This window comes from Pan paniscus, chromosome 1, assembly GCF_029289425.2.
Source record: "Pan paniscus chromosome 1, NHGRI_mPanPan1-v2.0_pri, whole genome shotgun sequence".
Lineage (NCBI taxonomy): Eukaryota > Metazoa > Chordata > Mammalia > Primates > Hominidae > Pan > Pan paniscus.
Window position 1 is genome coordinate 88,008,564 of NC_073249.2, and position 19,162 is coordinate 88,027,725.

Below are 19,162 nucleotides of genomic sequence, written 5' to 3' on the forward strand. Positions count from 1 at the left end.
AGAATTCTGATGCTACATCTGGGTTCAGCATGAAAAGTTAATGTGGTTCATAAGTAATAGGAGACAACTGTGGAAAGTAGACATGGTTCATAAGCAATAGGAGAGGGCTGTGGAAAGTATATACACACTGCGTATTTGTTATCCATGCCTTAAGTTAAGGGTGCAACCAATTTTCTATCTAGACAATAAAGGATTCATTCATCTAAACCATCAAATTCATTTAAGCAAATCTAACTATATTCCAATTTCCTAATGAGGTTTCATTACAAATCAAGAAATATGTGGATACAGAAAACATTCTTCAATACACTATACTGAAAACTTTTTGTAAAGAAAGGTCAAGGTGTTGACCAAGGCCCAAGAAGCCTCCTTACCATAGAATCTATGAAGTTCCTATTTCCTCTGACACTTTCAAAACTTTAAGCACTTTGAAGAGTTTTTCAAAACTAGGTCTTCCTTTGTACTCTCTACCTATTTTATGCTGCTGAAACTGCTCTGATGATTTCCTCAGTGCACAAGTGTAGGAACTACACTGTCAGTCTGTTATTAACCTGACCAATTACAGTAACATTTCACCACCTAAGACAAAATAGTATTTAGCAAAAAAATGTATACGTAGTAATAACAAAAGGTTACTCACATGACTCTCAGAAAAGACTACTCAGGTGCAGAGCCAAGAAACATGTAAGCAGAGGACTGCGGCTTATATATAGGCTGAAACTCCTTTAAAGAGTTCTCTATCTGGCTCTCTCATTTCTTTCCTCCCATTCGTTCTAAACCTGCTCCAATCAAGCTCCCCGCTCCACATACACATAATTATTAATGTCCCCAGTGACTTCCATATTGCTAAATTCAATGGTAAACTCATAGTCCTCATCTTACTTGACCTATCAACAGCATTAACATAGTTGATCCTTTCATTTTAACTGAAGCATTTTCTTCACTTGACTTCCAGAATATCACACTTACCCGGTTTTCCTCCCACCTCAGTGGTTGACCTACCTTGCTGGTTCTTCCTCATCTCCCTAACACAAATTTGTCCCTGGGCTCAGCATAAACGTTTCTATCTATCTTACTTCCTTGGTAATCTCAGCTGAGCTCACGGCTTTAAATAAAATCTATATACCAAGGATTTCCAAATATACATCTCCAACCCACACTTCAAGATGCATGTGCAGTGAGTATGACATCTCCTCTTAGATGTTTAAAAGGCATGTCAAACCTAACATATCCAAAATGAGCTCCTCATCAACCCCACCAAACCTCCTACTGCTTTGTCCTCATCTCAGTTAATGACAATTGGATTTTCCCAGTTGCTCAGGCCAAAAACCTTGGGATCATTATTACTTAATTATTTACTTCTCTTCCTCACTCTCCATAATCAATCTACCAGAAAATTCTGTCAGCTCTGTTCTCAAAATATATATCTGTAACGTGGCTTCCTACCTTTCCTCCCATTCTTCCTTCCCTTCCCAATCTTCCTTTTCTTCCCTACCCCTCCCAACACAGAGATGTCAGCTTCCAAAGAAGCAGGGCAACAAAGGTGATGGGGTTTTGTGCACAGTCATCTCCAGCAATATGCCTCATATCCAAGGAAATAGGATGGTGTGGGAGAGACTATTGCCCAGCAAAGATGCCAGCATGCCCCAGCCCAGTGGGAGGGGGAATGGAGTAGCAGATGGAAAACGCAGGCTGAGTGGTTAGGAGAGTGGTCATACTGAACAAATATGTTAGGTGACTGAGCAAATGGTTGAATATATCTAAAATAATTAGAATGCTCTGGTTTCTCTTCAGAACGAATGAATCTTTTGCCTTTTACTAAAATAATTGGAGTCAGATTTCTCACAGTCTGAGAAAGGATTTAAGAGCATGGAAAGAGTCGGGAGACTAAAAGAATCCTAAGATGTTGGATTAGAACTAGAAGTATTAGTAAATAAACTCATTTAAAATATAACACATACAGATAGCTGTAGAAGTATATATATATGTACACACATATGCAGATGTTTGTATTATGCATATATACATATATACACATGCACATATATATATATATATATATATATATATACACACATGTATATATATTTCCTAGTTCTGTCTGCTAAGAGGTCCTAGAAGCAATGACATCCCAGTAGCAATGAAAATACTGGGTGACCAGATCTTGGATACTAAATACCATCTTCCACCAAACAGAAGTCCACTAAGGGGTTCCTTGGAGAAATAACCAATTCCAGGGCTGCAGCAGGGAAAGTGCAAAATAAGCCTGGAAATCTTGCTGTGCCAGAAATTCTCAGCAAATGACAGGAATATGTCAAAAAGAACAAAGGCCCCAATATGAATGAATTCTCAGTGGTCAAATCTGGGAAAATCTGAGCATCAGAATAAAATGAGAGTAGCGGTTTACCAACCACCAAATAAAAAAGGAATCAATGAGTTCATCACAGAACAAAGGAAGGAAGGAAGGTAAGTAGGTAGGTTGGTTCTTATAGTGCAATGTCAATCAACAATGATAGAATGATAGACAGAATGATAGAGTTAGATAGTTACCATTTGGCAACCATTAGAGTGGTAACTGATATAGATTGGGGTTATTAATGAGGCTAGGGCTCATGGTTAGAGGTTTAATAAGAAAAGGATATTGGTGTTATGTCAGATTATCTCCCCCAAAATAGCAATAAAATACAAAATGGGAAGCAGTGGCTTTACAGTGGTGAAACCTAGAAGATACCAACTTGACCAAGTGATCATGTGACTATATCATAGGATGATATGATGGCATAGGAACATCGCATAGTATTTACACTATAATGTATACCCTCATTTTATTCTGATGCTCAAATTTTCCCAGATTTGACCACGGGGAGTTCATTCATATTGGGGCCTTTGTTCTTTTTAACATGTTCATTTGCTGAGAATTTCTGGCCCAAGATTTTCCAGGCTTATTTTGCACTTTCCCTGCATTTTCCCAGCCCTGGAATTGGTCATTTCTCCAAGGAACCCCTTAGTGGTTTGGGATCATCTTGTCGAATAAAAGACTTCTACTCTTTAAGACTGTCAAGGACATTAGAGACAGGAAAAGACTAAAGAACTGTTCCAGATTAAAGGACACTGATGAGACATGATAAGTAAAAGCAATGAGTGTTTGCAAGTAAAATCCTAGACTAGAAAAGCAAATCATTATTGAAACAGATGGCAAACTTTGAATGGTGTCTTTGAATTGGATGACAGTGTTGTATCAATGTTTATCTCCTGACTGGAAGAAATATAGGGTAGTAATAGAGGAAAGTGGCCTTCTTTTGGGAGGCAGGAGGATAGAGAGTATACACTACAGTATTTAAAGGTGATGGCTCAACACATCTCTCTCTCTTGAAAGGGAGAAAGAGAGAAATGGAGTAAATGCAGTAAAATTTAACAACTGAGGAGTCTGTGTAAAAGGCATGCAAGAGTTCTTTGCACTGTTCTTAAAACTTTTCTATAGATTTCAAACTATTTCAAAATTTTAAAATGTATGTATATATACGTGTGTGTGTGTGTGAGTGTGTGTGTACATATCCATAATCCAACTACTTCTCATTACTCCACTGCTACTATTGTAACTCATGGGGATTGCTACAACAGCTTCCAAAACATCTCCCTGCTTCTGCCCTTGCCCCTCTTTCAGTTTATTTCCAACAGAGCTGCTGAAGTGAGCCTATAAAAACAAAGGATGTTATTGGGAATCAGGATTCTCATAGCGGCAGAAGAGAAATACAAGCATATGGTGCAAGACGGTGAAAAAGAACCCTGTGATGTTAGCTTTGAAGCATAAAGCATATTAAAATGAATTGATGCTTTTTAAAAATAAACATTTCCTCATTCTTAGGAAATACATGGTGAAGTGTTTAGGAGTTTCATATTATCTGCAGCCCACTTTCAGATGTGAAAAAGGAGGAAAGTGTGGGTAATATTAAGATATAAAGTGAATGTGGCAGGATGTTAACAGTTGGTAAATCTAGATAAGGAAAACGCACGTTTATCAGTGTACTGATCTTTTGACTTTTCTGTGGTTAAAAAAATAACTGAAGGTGGGTTGATAAATATACTCGTATATTTATAGAACATTCCAAAAGAATCCATAAGAAACTGTTAGCATCAGTTACCCCAAAGTATCTCTAAAACCTATTGCCTATTTCTATATCCTTTGCACCAGTCCCACACTATTAGATTTCCCTCAACAGTAGTAAATAATGGTAGTTACTATTTTTAGTGTACTCAACAAACTTTCCCACCTCACCTCCACCTTGCCCATTTATTTATTCATTTACTCCTTATAAGTTTAATAAGATGAGACACAGTCACTGGGTTTAGCAATGTGGAAATCAGTAGTGCCCTTAAAAACAGCAGTTTCAGGCCAGGCATGATGGCTCACGCCTGTAATCCCAGCACTTTGGAAGGCCGAGGCGGGTGGATCACCTGAGGTCGGGAGTTTGAGACCAGCCTGGCCAGCATGGTGAAACCCCGTCTCTACTAAAAATACAAAAATTAGTGGCTCACGCCTGTAATCAGCACTTCGGGAGGCCGAGGTGGGTGGGCGGATCATGAGGTCAGGAGATCAAGACCATCCTGGCTAACACGGTGAAACCCCGTCTCTACTAAAAATACAAAAAAAAATTTAGCCAGGTGTGGTAGCAGGTGCCTGTAGTCCCAGCTACTCGGAAGGCTGAGGCAGAAGAATGGCATGAACCTGGGAGGTGGAGCTTGCAGTGAGCCAAGTGAGCCACTGCACTCCAGCCTGGGTAACAGAGAGAGACTCCGTCTCAAAAAAAAAAAAAAAAAAAAAAAATACAAAAAGTAGCCGGGCATGGTGGCAGGCGCCTGTAATCCCAGCTACTCAGGAAGCTGAGGCGGGAATCGCTTGAATCCAGGAGGTGGAGGTTACAGTGAGCCAAGATCGTGCCATTGCACTCTAGCCTGGGCAACAGAGCAAGACTCTGTCTCAAAAAAAAAAAAAAAAAAACAGGAGTTTCAGTGGAGTGGTGGCACCTGACTGGACTGGGTTCAAGAGACAAGGAGAAATAAAAAACTAGAGTCAGTGAACGTGGACATTTTTTAAAAGGAATTCTGCTGTAACATACAGTAGAGAAATGCAGTAACAGCAAGAGGGGAAGTAACATCTGAAGAGAGTTTTGAGTTTGTTGGTTTTGTTTTGTTTTTTTTTAACTCTAGATAGAGTACTATCTAGATATAGAAACAGTACTTCTAGGAGAAACAACAACATGTTCATTTACTGACAGAGATGATCTAGTAGAGAGGGGAAATGCTGACGCAGGAAACAGGAGGAAGAATAGCTTGAGCAATATTCTTGAACAAAACAGGAAGAATCTAAAGCACATATGGAAGGATTGGCTCTAGCTAGGAGCAAGAAGCCACTCATTCTCACCAACAAAAGAGAAAGCAAACATGTTGATAGGTGGGTAAATGAGGTAGTGGGAGACTGTAGAAGTTCTCTTCTGATTCAAAGGATGGGAGAGATGTTGGAGGTTTGAAGATAGAAGAAACTTTATAAAGCAATCATCAGAATGGGACAGTGAGAGGACCAGGGAAATATGATTGGTCTGGCAACACTTAAATTGAGACCAGTCAGGACAGTTGAAGTGTTTTCTTCAGCTGATTCAGCTATACTAGGACAGGCATGAAGTGGGCGAAACTGAATTTAACTAATAGGTTTATCCAAGAGAAACCTACCAGAAAAGAGACAGACATGAATATGAAAGGTGAAAGGAAGGAAATAGTGACAATGACTGTCCATGGTATTTAAACTGGGTAAGAGGGACGTGATGAACTGAAGAGAATGAGAGACACTGGAAACATGGCAAAATCTCAGAAGGACTGAACAACTATTGAAACTGGAATACTAAAGGAAGTAAGCTGGTAAAACAGGTGAAGGCAGTCAGAGCAGGATGTTTGAAAGTGAGATGTTATTGGTAGTGACAAGACTTAGGCTTATGATCAGGAAAGCAAATGGCTGAGACTGGGTAAAAGGTAAGATCAGTGATAAAGAGGAGGTCCAGAAAATGACAGGTCAGTGTATCTGAAGGATCTTCTCTAAGGATACTGAAATCATCCAAGAATCATGATGGAAGTAATGATGAAGAAAGTAACAGTAAGCTAGTGGCAAAATGTTTTCAAAAAGCCAAAAAGAAGCCAGGCATGGTGGCATGTGTCTGTAGTCCCAGCTACTCGGGAGGCTGAGGCAGGAGGATCCTTTGACCTCGGGAGGCTGAGGCAGGAGGATCCTTTGACCCCAGGGGTCTGAGGATGCAGTGAGCTGTGATTGCTCCACCGCATACTCCAGCTCCAACCTGGGCAAGGGAACAAGACCCCATCTCTAAAAGAAAAAAAAAAAAAAGTGAAAGAGAGTGATCCAGGAATCAGGAGAGGTAGAGGATGGGATACTGTGACAAAATGAGATTTCAACTTAGATATTTTTAGGGAGGAGGAAAGGAGAATAGCAGTGAAGGACAATGGAGACACCTATCCCACCAACAGAGGCCCTATGGTGAAAAGGTTTTGAGAATAAAATTAGCAACCGTTCACCGGGGCATTACGGGAAGTTGTGTCATCCAGGAGCACCAGATTTTGATTTAGTGCTAGAAAGCCAAGAGAACCTTCACAGAAGAGACTGAAGACATAAACGAAACCACAGTGGCAGACGAAAGCTTCTGATCTTGATACACATATCTTAAGTACAGCTGACAGAAGAATAAAGAGAAGGAAAAAGGAGAAAGGAGAAAGGAGGAGGAGGAGGGAAGAAAGAAGAAAGCAGAATAAAGCAGCTTTTGCACAAATTCAAGAGTAAAAGAGAAGAGAGAAGGAGAGAGGAGGGTAAAACATACAGACGCCAAATAAGCATATGAAAAGATGCTCAACATCATGTCATCAGGAAACTGCAAATTAAAACATACCACTACACACCTATTAGAATGACTAAAATCCAAAGTACTGGCAACACCAAATGTTAGCAAGGATGTGGAGCATCAAAAATGCTCATTCATTGCTAGCAGGAATGCAAAACGGTATAGCCACTTTGGAAGACAGTTTGGCAATTTCTTACAAAACAAACAAAAAACATGTTCTTACCACACAATCTAGCAATTGTGCTCCTTGATATTTACCCAAAAAATTGGAAAATGCATGTCCACACAAAAACCTGCACACAAATGTTTTCAGCAGTTTTATATATAATTGCCAAAAGTTGGAAGCAACCAAGATGTGCTTCAATAGGTAAGTGGATAAGCAAACTGTGAATTTATGGACTAAACTGTGTCCTCCAAAATTCGTATATTGAAGCCCTAACCCCAAATATTACTATATCGAGAGATACAGTCTTTAGGAGGTAATTAAAGTTAAATGAGGTCATTAAAGTGGGGCACTAATCTGATAGGACTGTGGCCTTATAAGAAGAAGAAGATTCTCTCTCTCAGTGCCATGTGAGGACACAAGAAGAAGGCAGCCATGTGCATGCAAGCCAGGAAGAGGGCCCTAACCAGAACCTGAAGGTGCGGCCATCTTGATCTTGAACTCTAACCTCCAGAACTGGGAGAAAATAAATTTCCATTGTTCAAACCACGCAGTCTGTGGTGTTGTCTTATGGCAGCCTAGGCAGACTAATAGGCTATAGAACATACATACTATTTTTTGTAACACTGTAAATAGTATTTTTGTAATACTATTTAGTGCTAAGAAGAAATGAGCTATCAAGCCATGAAAAGACATGGAGGGACCTTAAGTGCATATTGCTAAGTGAAAGAAGCCAATTCAAAAATGCTACATACTGTATGACTCCAACTATATGACATTCTGCAAAAGGCAAAACCATGGAGACAGTGAAAAGATCAGTGGTTACCTGACCAGAGGTAGGGAAGAGGAAGGAGGAAAAAATAGGTAGAGCATAGGGCTTTTTTAGGGCAGTGAAACTATTCTATATAATACTGTAATTATGGATACATGTCATTATACCTTTGTCAAAACCCATAGAACAGTGGTTCCCAACCCTGTTGGGAACCAGGCCACACAGCAGGAGGTGAGCAGCAGGTGGGTGAGTGAGCGAAGCTTCATCTGTATTTACAGCCACTCCCCATCACTTGCATTACCGCCTGAGCTCCACGACCTGTCAGATCAGCAGCAGCATTAGATTCTCATAGGAGTGTGAACCCTACTGTGAACTGCACATGTGAGGGATCTAGAGTGCACGCTCCTTATGAGAATCTAATGCCTGATGATCTAATCACTGTCTCCCATCACCCCCAGATGAGACCATCTAGTTGCAGGAAAACAAGCTCAGGGCTCCCACTAATTCTGTATTATGTTGAGTTATATAATTATTTCATTATATATTACAGTGTAATAACAATACGAATAAAGTGCACAATAAATGTAATGCACTTGAATCATCCTGAAAACATTTCCTGTGCCTCCCTGTCCTCACCTCCTGTGGAAAAATTGTCTTTCATGAAACCAGTCCCTGGTGCCAAAAGGCTGGGGATCCCTGCCATAGAATGTACAACAGAGTGAACTTTAAATGATGGGCTTAGTTAATACTAATGTATCAATACTGGCTCATCAATTGTAACCAATGTACCACACTAATGCAAGATGTTACCAATAGGGGAAGCTGGGGATGAAGGGGAAGTATGTGGACTCTTTGTACTATCTGCTCAATTATTGTATAAATCTATAATTATACTAAAAAAGTAGGCTTATTATTTAAAATAATTATGTGAAATTCAAATTTCAGTGTCTATAAAGCTTTATAGAAACACAGCCATGCTCACTTGTTTATGCTGTCTCTGGCTGCTCCTGCACTCACAGCAGACTTGAGTAGTTGCAACAGTGACCATGTAATCACAAAGCCTAAAATATTTACTATCTGAACCTTTACAGAAAATGTTTGAAGACCCTTGCTCTAAATTTCATTACCTAAGTTAAAAAGAAAAAGGAAAGCACATCCCTCACAGGCTGTTCTGAGTTAATCACTTTATTTAAATTATTTAGAGTTGTTAAAATCACAGGACATACTAATTACATAATCTGATTTTTAAATTTTAACTAGATAGTGTCTAATATTAAAAAAAAAATCAAGGCTAGACACAGTGGCTTGAGCCTGTAATCCCATCACCTGGGAGGTTGAGGCAGGATGACTGAGGCCAGCTGGAGACCAGTCTGGGCAACACAGCAAGACCCCTGTCTCTACAAAAAATTCAAAAATTAAAAATTAACCAGGCATGGTGGTGGTGTGCACCTGTAGTCCTAGCGACTCAGGAGGCTCAGATGGAAGGATCACTTGAGCCCAGGAGTTCCAGGTCACAGTGAACTATGATTGCATCACCGCACTCCAGCCTGGGCGACAGAGCGAGACCCTGTCTCTAAAAGAAACAACAACAACAAAATCAAGTAAATCAGTGAAGTACTTGAACATCCAAAACAGCAACTGTCACAGAATGAAACACTATCAGACAGTAGTGTTTCACTCTATTGCCAACAAAATCTATCCTATTTACTGAACACCTAAGGAATTAAATTAAAGTCTTCAAAGAAGAGAAGACTGTTAACAGTTTGTAAAGGAAAACCTGGAAAACAATGGAAATGGGCACATTCAGGGAGGGACAGGGCAGGATACCCGATAGAAGTGAGTCGGTGAACTGACTACAAAGAACTGAATGCTCTGTTAGAGAACATTAAGTCAAGTGATCAGATAAGTCTGGAAAATGCAGCCTGGGTATCAGAAGACGACATAAAATTATGCTACCAGGAAGTGTCCCACAGTTATACTTTAAGAAATGTCACTGGCCGGGCACAGTGGCTCACACCCGTAATCCCAGCACTTTGGGAGGCCGAGGTGGGCGGATCACCTGAGGTCCAGAGCTCCAGACCAGCCTAACCAACATGGAGAAACCTCGTCTCTACTAAAAATACAAAATTAGCCGGGTGTGGTGGTGCATGCCTGTAATCCCAGCTACTCGGGAGGCTGAGGCAGGAGAATCGCTCAAACCCGAGTGGCGGAGGTTGCGGTGAGCCGAGATTGCGCCATTACACTCCAGCCTGGGCAACAAAAGCGAAACTCCATCTCAAAAAAAGAGGTAAAGAAAAGAAATGTCATGAAAATATAATAGCTGACTAGCTGACAAAATAAATCATAACTACCCAATATATTCAAGTAGTCTTATTAATAACCAGGGATCTTAAGAAGAATAAAGTCTGTAGACATGAGTTAGGAAAGCATTATAGAATAGATGCTAGGGGTACAGACTTTGGAGGTAGAAAAACCTGGTCTGATCCTTCTTCTGCCACTAACTAGCTCTAAGAATCTGAGCACAAATTCTGTTAGCCTCAGTTTCCTCATCTCTAAAATAAACAGTACCTCATTGGACTGTTGGTAGGATTAAACAAAATACTTCATGTCAAGAGTTTAACAGGGTCCCTGACACAAAGAGCTAAATAAATGGTTACTGTCACTAATGCATTTGGCTTGGGAAAATGGGAATAAAAAATCTTAAGTTTTCCAGCAACTCTTAAAAAATCTACCCAAGGATTAAAATAAATCTCCAATAGAATATAGTTTTAGAGAACATCTGTCCTTGAAAAAATTAAATGACTTTGTTCAATAAAAAGTTGAGATTCCTTCCACTCCTGCTATTGAGAATGCTGATCCAAGGGAGAAAGATAAACTGGGTTCCCCCCAGTTCCAAGGCTGATGAGTGGTGTAGGCTCACTAGCGGGCCCATTTGGGAACCTACACAATCCCAAATTCATATTGGAACCTAAGAACAATATCACTATTATATCTTGCAATCAAGAGGAGAATAAAAGTCTCCTCTAAATACTTAGATAACAAAGTTTCTTCATTCTCATTTCCACTTCATCCCATTCCACCCTTCCTGACCACCAAAACCAAACAAAATATCCATTAACAAGAAAATTAAGAGCTGTATCTGGAGAGCAGTCAGGATTACACCATAAGTATTAGGTGTAGCTAAGCAGGGACCCGAGGTCAGGTGCTTGGGTGTTTTGCTTTTCTGCCAAGACGGACATCAGGCTTAAACCAATAGTAAAAGCTGTAAGATTAGGATTTCTTGTATATAACCACATTCTCTCATATACACCAAACACACAAAAACCCACTCCATTGTGCTCACCGCCCACATTTCACACTCAGGAAATAGCTTGTAGTCTTTTTGGCGGTCCCAGCCATTTTGCTCTAAACCTCCTAAAGACGTCCAGTGTTAGCCACACAAAAAGATCACCCGGTACTTCCCCAGCGGGAATAGTGAAAAACGACAGTTAACTCCAGTTAGACAATATTCTACTCTCCCTGTGGCCAGGACAGAAGCCGAACGATACTCCCAGACTCTTCCAGGGGCACGAACAGGAGTGACGAGGGGCCTCACTCCCCAGGCAGGGTTGGTCCACACCTGTCACCACGAGTGGGCGGAAGTAGGGAGGAAGAAACCTTTAGACGCGAACCCGAGCCACCCTGGTACATTCTCAGATCCCACTCACCCCAATCTTCATCCAGCCTGTGAGAGAGTCCCGGGCTAAAAGGTGACTCCATGGTGCCGGCAACCCCAGCCGGCTCCCCCATTTCACAAGTTCCTTGTCCCTGGAACTCCGTGATTAATATCTGGGACGGCGGCGGCAGGCGGACAAAATACTCCGTAACGCTGACGAGACGGTGGCCGAGTAAAGACAAACTACTTCTGCCGCAAGAGGGATTTGTACGACACAGGAGAACGTCAGAGACTAAGCAAATTTGAATAGACTTCTGAGTAAATATTTCCCTTTTGGAGTTTTCAGGACTTTCTGTCCCGCTGTTTTATGGGGGAGGCGGGGGAAGACACGCAGACATCAATTCGACTAAACAAAATTTATCAATAATATTAAAGATAAAAAGTAAAGCCCCTTTCTGAACATTATGGCTTATTCCTTGATTATCCTTCTTAATGCCACAGCGTGGCTATCTCAGAACAAAATTAGAGACTAACAGTAAATTTACTTTAATTTTTACGAATAATTATCAATGTAAAAATTTTTCATATACGCGTGTATGAAAGAAAAACACTACTATTTTTCCACATTCGTGAAAACTGCTTAACTGGGACAGTAACCGAGGTAAGTGGTACTATAAAACATACTTCTAGAAAGACTACTTTTATTTAAATAAATTGAAACAAAGCAAATATAAAAAGATAAACCCCCCAAATTTATCTCCTAAAGATAAATTTCTAAAGCATAGTATTTAGTCAAAGTCCAAGCGAGTCTACCCTAAGACCTACAGTAATCGAAGTTCCCAATATTTGTATTACTAAAGATTCGGGTTTTATTTAAAGGAAATTCACATACATCACGAACTCCAACTGAAAATATGAACTGAGTTTGATAAAGCAGTTTCAAGAACGCTACTTAAGAGAATTTCTTTTTCATCCATTTTAAATTTCAGCGGCCAGTGAATATTTAAAATACTGTAACCGACGAATACGTATGCCTCTAGGACCACGTGGAATCTTTCCCATGGTAGGTAAGCAAAACAAATGTGCTTCCCAGAACCCTCCAAACTGCTCGTGGCTGTATATTACTACAGATTACATAATGCAGCAGCGTTCCGGGACGCAAGCCCAGAAAAAGATAATTAAATCCCCTTACGTCAGATGTAACTACTTTTGTCATCAGAAAACTAATAAATTTTCACTTAAGGTGAAATTTATAACACTTTCATTCTCACCCAATTACAAATTCAAAAATTGACATAAAAAACTAAAATAAGGCCGGGCGCGGTGGCTCACGCCTGTAATCCCAGCACTTTGGGAGGCCGAGGCGGGCGGATCACGAGGTCAGGAGTTCGAGACCAGCCTGGCCAACATAGTGAAACCCTGTCTCCACTAAAAATACAAAAAGTTAGCCAGGCGTGGTGGCGGGCAAGTAGCTGTAATCCCAGCTACTCGGGAGGCTGAGGCAGGAGAATCGCATGAACGCGGGAGGCAGAGGTTGCAGCGAGCGGAGATCGCACCACTGCACACCAGCCTGGTCGACATTGCGAGACTGCGTCTCAAAAAAAAAAAAAAAAAAACCTAAAATAAAATAAAATCATCGAGTCTTCTGTATCCCACTAGACACCTTAGTCTTTTAAGAAAATCACCATGACAAATCGCCAATTTTTTTAATTTCCAAAAGATTTTATTTTTATTCAAAAAGTGCAAGTAATTATGAAACAAACATTTGTGACCTATCACCAAGAATTTAAAAATTTAACATTTTTCATTTTTGTCCCAGATTTTTCATAAGAAATTAAATACTACAGAATTGAATTCCTCTTTCCTCCCTGCTTCATTTTCCTCCCTTGGCGTAGGCCACTTCTACCATGAATTTTATGGGTATAAAATTTTATTTTATAAAAATAAAAGTGTAATTCTAGTCCACTTTTATTTTTAGTTTTACGGTGCTTAAACATGTTTATAGACACATGCATTTAGTGTCATTTGGGTTTTTTTAATGTATGTAAACTTTAATGTTCTCCAAATCATTTTTCTTATTGGGTATTAAGGATCTACCCATGGTATTTCCTTGAATGAATCTCAATTTCTCTCTCTCTCTCCCTCTTTTTTTTTTTTTTTTTTTTTTTTTTGAGACAGGGGCTCACTTTGTCCCCTAGGCTGGATTGCAGTGGAGCCATCTCAGCTCACTGCAGCTTGACCTCCCAGGTTTAAGCGATCCTCATGCTTCTCCCCACAATAGCTGAGACTACGGGAACCCACCACCACACCCGACTAATTTTTGTATTTTTTGTAGAGACAGGATTTCACCATGTTGCCCAGGCTGGTCTCAAAACTCCTGAATTCAAGCAGTCCGCCCGCCTCTGCCTCCCAAACTGTTGAGATTACAGGCGTGAGCCACCGCACCCAGCCTCAAGAATGTCTTAAATAATGTATGTACTATTTTATCAGTTTACACCCTCACTAGCATTGATGAGTTCTCTTTGTTCCACATTCTCTCCAACACAAGATATGGTCAGACTCTTACCATTTTTACCGCTGTGAAAATTGCAATTTACATTTCCCTAACAAAGTGGTGCATTCTTCCATACTTATGAAACCTTATTTCCTCTTCTGTGAACTGTCCACTCTTACCTTTTATAAAGTTTGCTATGGAGTTTTCTTTCACAAATGATGTGTACGTCATTAGATAGCCTGCTCTATTCATTCACCTGTATAAACTAAAACTAAACTCCTAAGTCCGCCACCAACAGAATAGGCCCCCTTGTGGCCAAGGGGATCCTAGAAAACCTTAAAACTGAGTTTTAGACCACGATGGGACAGGTTAGACACACCTTGTTATACTCCCTCCCTTTTGTAGTTTAACACAACAACTGGCCAGCATTAATGTTAAAACAGAGATGATAAGACTGACAGAACAGACTCTGGCAATAAGATGCCAAATTATAAAAAAGACCTAAAGCCATTCCAGGCAAGGTTTTAGTCCCACACCCCTATACTTAAAGAATAAACTGTGTTCTAACTGCCACAAGATTCTTCTCTAGCAGCTAAACAAGTACTGGCCTAAAGATAAACAATATTAAAATAATGTGCAGCTCCACGAGATGCTGACTTACTGACCCCCAGTCCCCGTTCCACCAGCCATAGCTACAGCTTTCATTGGACAACTTTTTGTTGATTTCAGTAACTTTCTCCAGATAAGAAGACCACTGGCCATGGACTGGTTCTGGCTGGTCTACAGAGGTCGCACATTTGCATGGCTTCATGTCCTGAAAGACCTTTTGACGTATAGGGCTCGTAATACATTTAAATGTTAAGTCTTGGCTGGGTGTGGTGGCTCACGCCTGTAATCCCAGCACTTTGGGAGGCCCAGGTGGGAAGATCACGAGGTCAGGAGCTTGAGACCAGCCTGGCCAACATGGGGAAACCCCATCTCTACTAAAAATACGAAAATTAGCCAGGCGTGGGGGCAGGTTCCTGTAATCCCAGCTACTCAGGAGGTTGAGGCAGGAGTATCGCTTGAAACCGGGAAGTGGAGGTTACAGTGAGCTGAGATCACATCGTTGCAGTCCAGCCTGGGTGACAGAGCAAGACTCCGTCTGAACAACAACAACAAAAAAGTTAAGTCTCCATCCCAAAGTGAATATGGGTCATATGTTACATGAGTTTTTGTTCAATACGCATGTGTCAGGACCACTTTCATGAATATTCATAGCTCTTCCTGTAACCTGGTGAAAATGTAGGTTTAGCCAACCTGTTCAGCCTGAACTACACTCCAAGCCCTCCTCCTTCAAAGCGCCTGTTTCTGGAGGCACGCTTCCCAGCCTGCAGGATGGCCACCTTGCAGGCCATAAAGTCTCCCCTTCTTTTCTAAATTTATTCATTGTGGGGCTTTTTAATATATACATTTTTAAAAGAGAGAGAGACAGAGTCTCGCTTTGTTGCCCGGGCTGGTCTCAAACTCCTAGGCTCAAGCTATCCTTCTGCCTCAGCCTCCCGAAGTGCTGGGATTACAGGCATGAGCCACCGCACCCAGCCCATTGTTGGGCTTTTTTAAGTTAACGCTTGGTATATATGTTATAAATACCTTCTCCCAGGTTGACACTTGTCGTCTTTGTTTACGGGGATTTGTTCTCTAGATTTTAATTTCAATGTAGTCAAATTTATCAATCTGTTGTTATGATAGCTGACTTGTAGCTTTCTTAAGAAATCCTTCCCTCTCCTGAGGTCACTAAGATTTTCATTTTTATTTTCATAGTTTTATAGTTTTGTTTTTCACATCTTTTTTTTTCTATTTGGCTATTATTGGGGTATAGCAACACTGTGGATTTTTGTACAGCAATCTTGTACCAAAAACCTTGTTGAATTCTGTTATTCTAGTATTTTGTCTGTGCCAGGAACAGTGGTACACACCTGTAATCCCAGCTTCTTGAGAGGCTGAGGCAGGAGGATTGCTTGAACCCAGGTGTTCAAGGCTAGCCTGGGCAATATAGCAAGATTCTGTCTCTAAAAAAAAAAAAATCATATTATGGTAGATGGAAACTAGTATGTGATAAAATAAAAATGACATTAAAAAAATTTGTCTAAAGTTCTTTAGGATTTTTTATTTAGCAGAACATTATGCAAACACCAACCTTTTAAATTCTATTTTATTTAATGTTTTAATTTGTAAAATAAACTTAGTATGAAATTTTTCAAACAAATACAAGAGATGATATAATAAATCCCTGTGTTCCTATCATCCAGCTTCAGCTTAAACAATTTGCCATTCTTGTTTTATCTATCCTACCTCTCCTCTCCACAACTTTTTTCATTTTGTTCTGTGTTTTTCCCAGAATTTTTTTTTTTTTTTTGAGACGGAGTCTCTCTCTGTCACCCAGGCTGGAGTGCCATGGCGTGAGCTCGGCTCACTGCAACTTCTGCCTCCCACGATCAAGCGATTCTCCTGCCTCAGCCTCCCAAGTAGCTGGAATTACAGGTGCCTGCCACCATGCCCAGCTAATTTTTGTATTTTTAGTAGAGATAGGGTTTCACCAAGCTGGCCAGGCTAGTCTTGAACTCCTGACCTAAGGCGATCCACCTGCCTCGGCCTCCCAAAGTGCTGGGATTACAGGCGTGAGCCACCTTGCCCAGCCTTCCTGGAGTATTTTAAAGCATATCTAGATATATTATTTCACCCATAAATACTTCAATGTATATCTCTAAGAGACAAGGCTTTTTTTTTTTTTTTGAGATGGAGTCTTGCTCTGTTGCCAGGCTGGAGTGCAGTGGCGTGATCACTGCAACCTCTGCCTCCTGGGTTCAAGCGATTCTTCTGCCTCAGCCTCCCGAGTAGCTGGGACTACAGGCGTGCGCCACCACGCCCAGCTACTTTTTGTATTTTTTTAGTAGAGATGGGGTTTCACCATGTTGGCCAGGATGGTGTCGATCTCTTGACCTTGTGATCCATCCGTTTCAGCCTCCCAAAATGCTGGGATTACAGGCATGAGCCACTGCACCTAGCCTGCCTTTTCTTATTTTTAAAAAACATACTGATAATCCCATTATCATACCCAACAAAATTAATAATTCCTTAATATCATCTGATACCTGTTCCATGTTCAGTTTTCTGTCTCAAAAATGCCCTTCCTTCCACAGTTAGTTAAAATCAGGATCCAAACAAGATTGTCACATTGCATGTAGTTCACATGACAATTCCCTCTCCATTTCTTCCCCCCTGCCATTTGTTGAAGAATCTAAGTCATTGGTCCTATAGAATTTCCCACTTCATGATTCTGCTGATTACATCTTCATGGTGATGCTTAATTTGTTCCAGAAACTGCCAGTGACATCTAGAGGCTTGATTAGTTTTTGGTTTTGTTTTTGTTTGCTTTTGCAAGAATACTTCATAGGTACTTCCTTGCATCATAGCAGAAGGCATATACATACTGTCCCACTTTTAGAGATGTCAAGATTTATTAGTGAGTTCAGATTTTTTTCCTACGTCTTAAACTGTTTAGCCCCTTGTTTTACTGCAATGGTTAGGCCCTCTAATACGATACAGAAGGTAGGGGCTAGACATCTTTTAACTTATTTCTAAATTTTAATGTGAATGTTTGAAAAGTTTTACCACTAAATAAGATTTTTTCCCATATATTTTTCACAGCTGCTCTGATTAAGGAAGCTTCCTTCCACTCTAGTTACCAGGCTTTTCTTTTTAAATCATTAAATGTTGGATGTTATGGAATTCTTTTTCTTGAATCTACTCATTCATTTTCAACTTAAACCCTTGGAATACAAATACAATTTGAAAAAGAACTTTATGTCTAGAGACAATACCACTCTTTGGTCTAGGTAAGAGGAGCCCCTACCCTGGACCGACACTTTAGAAGACTTTACTCTGACCTCTGGCTCTGTCCCCACAGGATAAGAATCCATACTGCCAACGTGATGTGCCCAGCTAGAACAGATGCCCCCTTCTAGAAGTGCATCTAACACCCAAATAGCCCAAATAGCTCCAAGCCTGCTTCCAGGGCTTGCTCTGGCCTCATACCTCTTACGAGTGAAATGGGCCAATGGTATACACCAGGGCTGTAGCCAGATCTTATACATATAGGTGGGGGACCCACATATATATATATGCACCAGGCTCTTCATGATGCAGAACAAATCAAGGGGTGGGGAAATAAAGGAGGCACCCAGTGGGCGGGGGCCACCTCTCCCTGCATTGCCATGCTTTGTCATGGAATCTGATAAAATCAGAGAATTCTGAATTCAAACCTGGTCTGACAGGTCATTATGAAGGGATATTTGTCAAGATAATAGAATAAAACATTTTATTTAACAGATAGCTTGATTTATAATTTTATTTTTTTAAGACAGAGTCTTGCTCTGTCGCCCAGGCTGGAGTGCAGTGGCGCGATCTCGGCTCACTGCAAACTCCGCCTCCCAGGTTCAAGCAATTCTCCTGCCTCCCCGCCTCCCAAGTAGCTGGGATTACAGGGGCCCACCACCATGCCTGGCTAATTTTATATTTTTAGTAGAGATGGGGTTTCCCTATGTTGGCCAGGCTGGTCTCAAACTCCTGACCTGCAGTGATCCACCCCCCTTGGCCTCCCAAAGTGCTGGGATTACAAGCGTGAGCCACTGCACCCGGCCAATTTATGTTTTAAAAGTTAAGACACTCATGCCTGTAATCCCAGCACTTTGGGAGGCCGAGGCAGGCGGATCACGAGGTCAGGAGATCGAGACCACGGTGAAACCCCGTCTCTACTAAAAAATACAAAAAAATTAGCCGGGCGTGGTGGCAGGCGCCTGTAGTCCCAGCTACTCAGGAGGCAGAGGCAGGAGAATGGCGTGAACCCGGGAGGCGGAGCTTGCAGTGAGTCGAGATTGCGCCACTGCACTCCAGCCTGGGCGACAGAGCAAGATTCCATCTCAAAAAAACAAAAACAAAGTTAAGACAAATAGTATATAGGCCTCGATGTGTACTATTGTTGGAACCCTGCAAATGGTGGGGAGCATGACTAGTGAATTTACAACTTAATTAAAATTGCATTTGATCCATACTATTTGATTTTATAATCTGATCAACAGTGTATGATGGATAGGCATTGAGTCATATTAAACTGCAGCTATGTAACTACTTTTTACCT

At 40.9% G+C, this 19,162-nt stretch overlaps 1 protein-coding gene and 1 long non-coding RNA gene across 4 annotated transcripts in view; one reads left to right on the forward strand and one right to left on the reverse strand.

Moving 5' to 3' along the window:
• The window catches only part of ATF6 (activating transcription factor 6), a 199,724-nt gene extending 188,000 nt beyond the window's left edge, over window positions 1-11,724 (reverse strand). Inside the window, exon 1 of one of the 2 annotated variants that reach the window (XM_008978232.4) lies at window positions 11,542-11,724. In XM_008978232.4, coding sequence (XP_008976480.2) covers window positions 11,542-11,623 — 82 coding nt within the window. In that variant the 5' untranslated portion in view covers window positions 11,624-11,724. The remainder of the gene's footprint in view (window positions 1-11,541) is intronic. The other variant, XM_003824557.5, reaches the window with a different exon arrangement.
• A 32-nt stretch (window positions 11,725-11,756) lies between these two features.
• Window positions 11,757-17,740, forward strand: LOC117976066 (uncharacterized). Of its 2 annotated transcripts, none has more exons than XR_010110579.1 (3): window positions 11,757-12,150; window positions 12,479-12,552; window positions 13,825-17,740. It is a non-coding gene; the product is annotated as an uncharacterized LOC117976066 (long non-coding RNA). The 2 variants fall into 2 exon arrangements; XR_004666598.3 differs by having other exon boundaries at window positions 11,978-12,150; window positions 13,831-17,740.
• The last annotated feature ends 1,422 nt before the right edge of the window (window positions 17,741-19,162 follow it).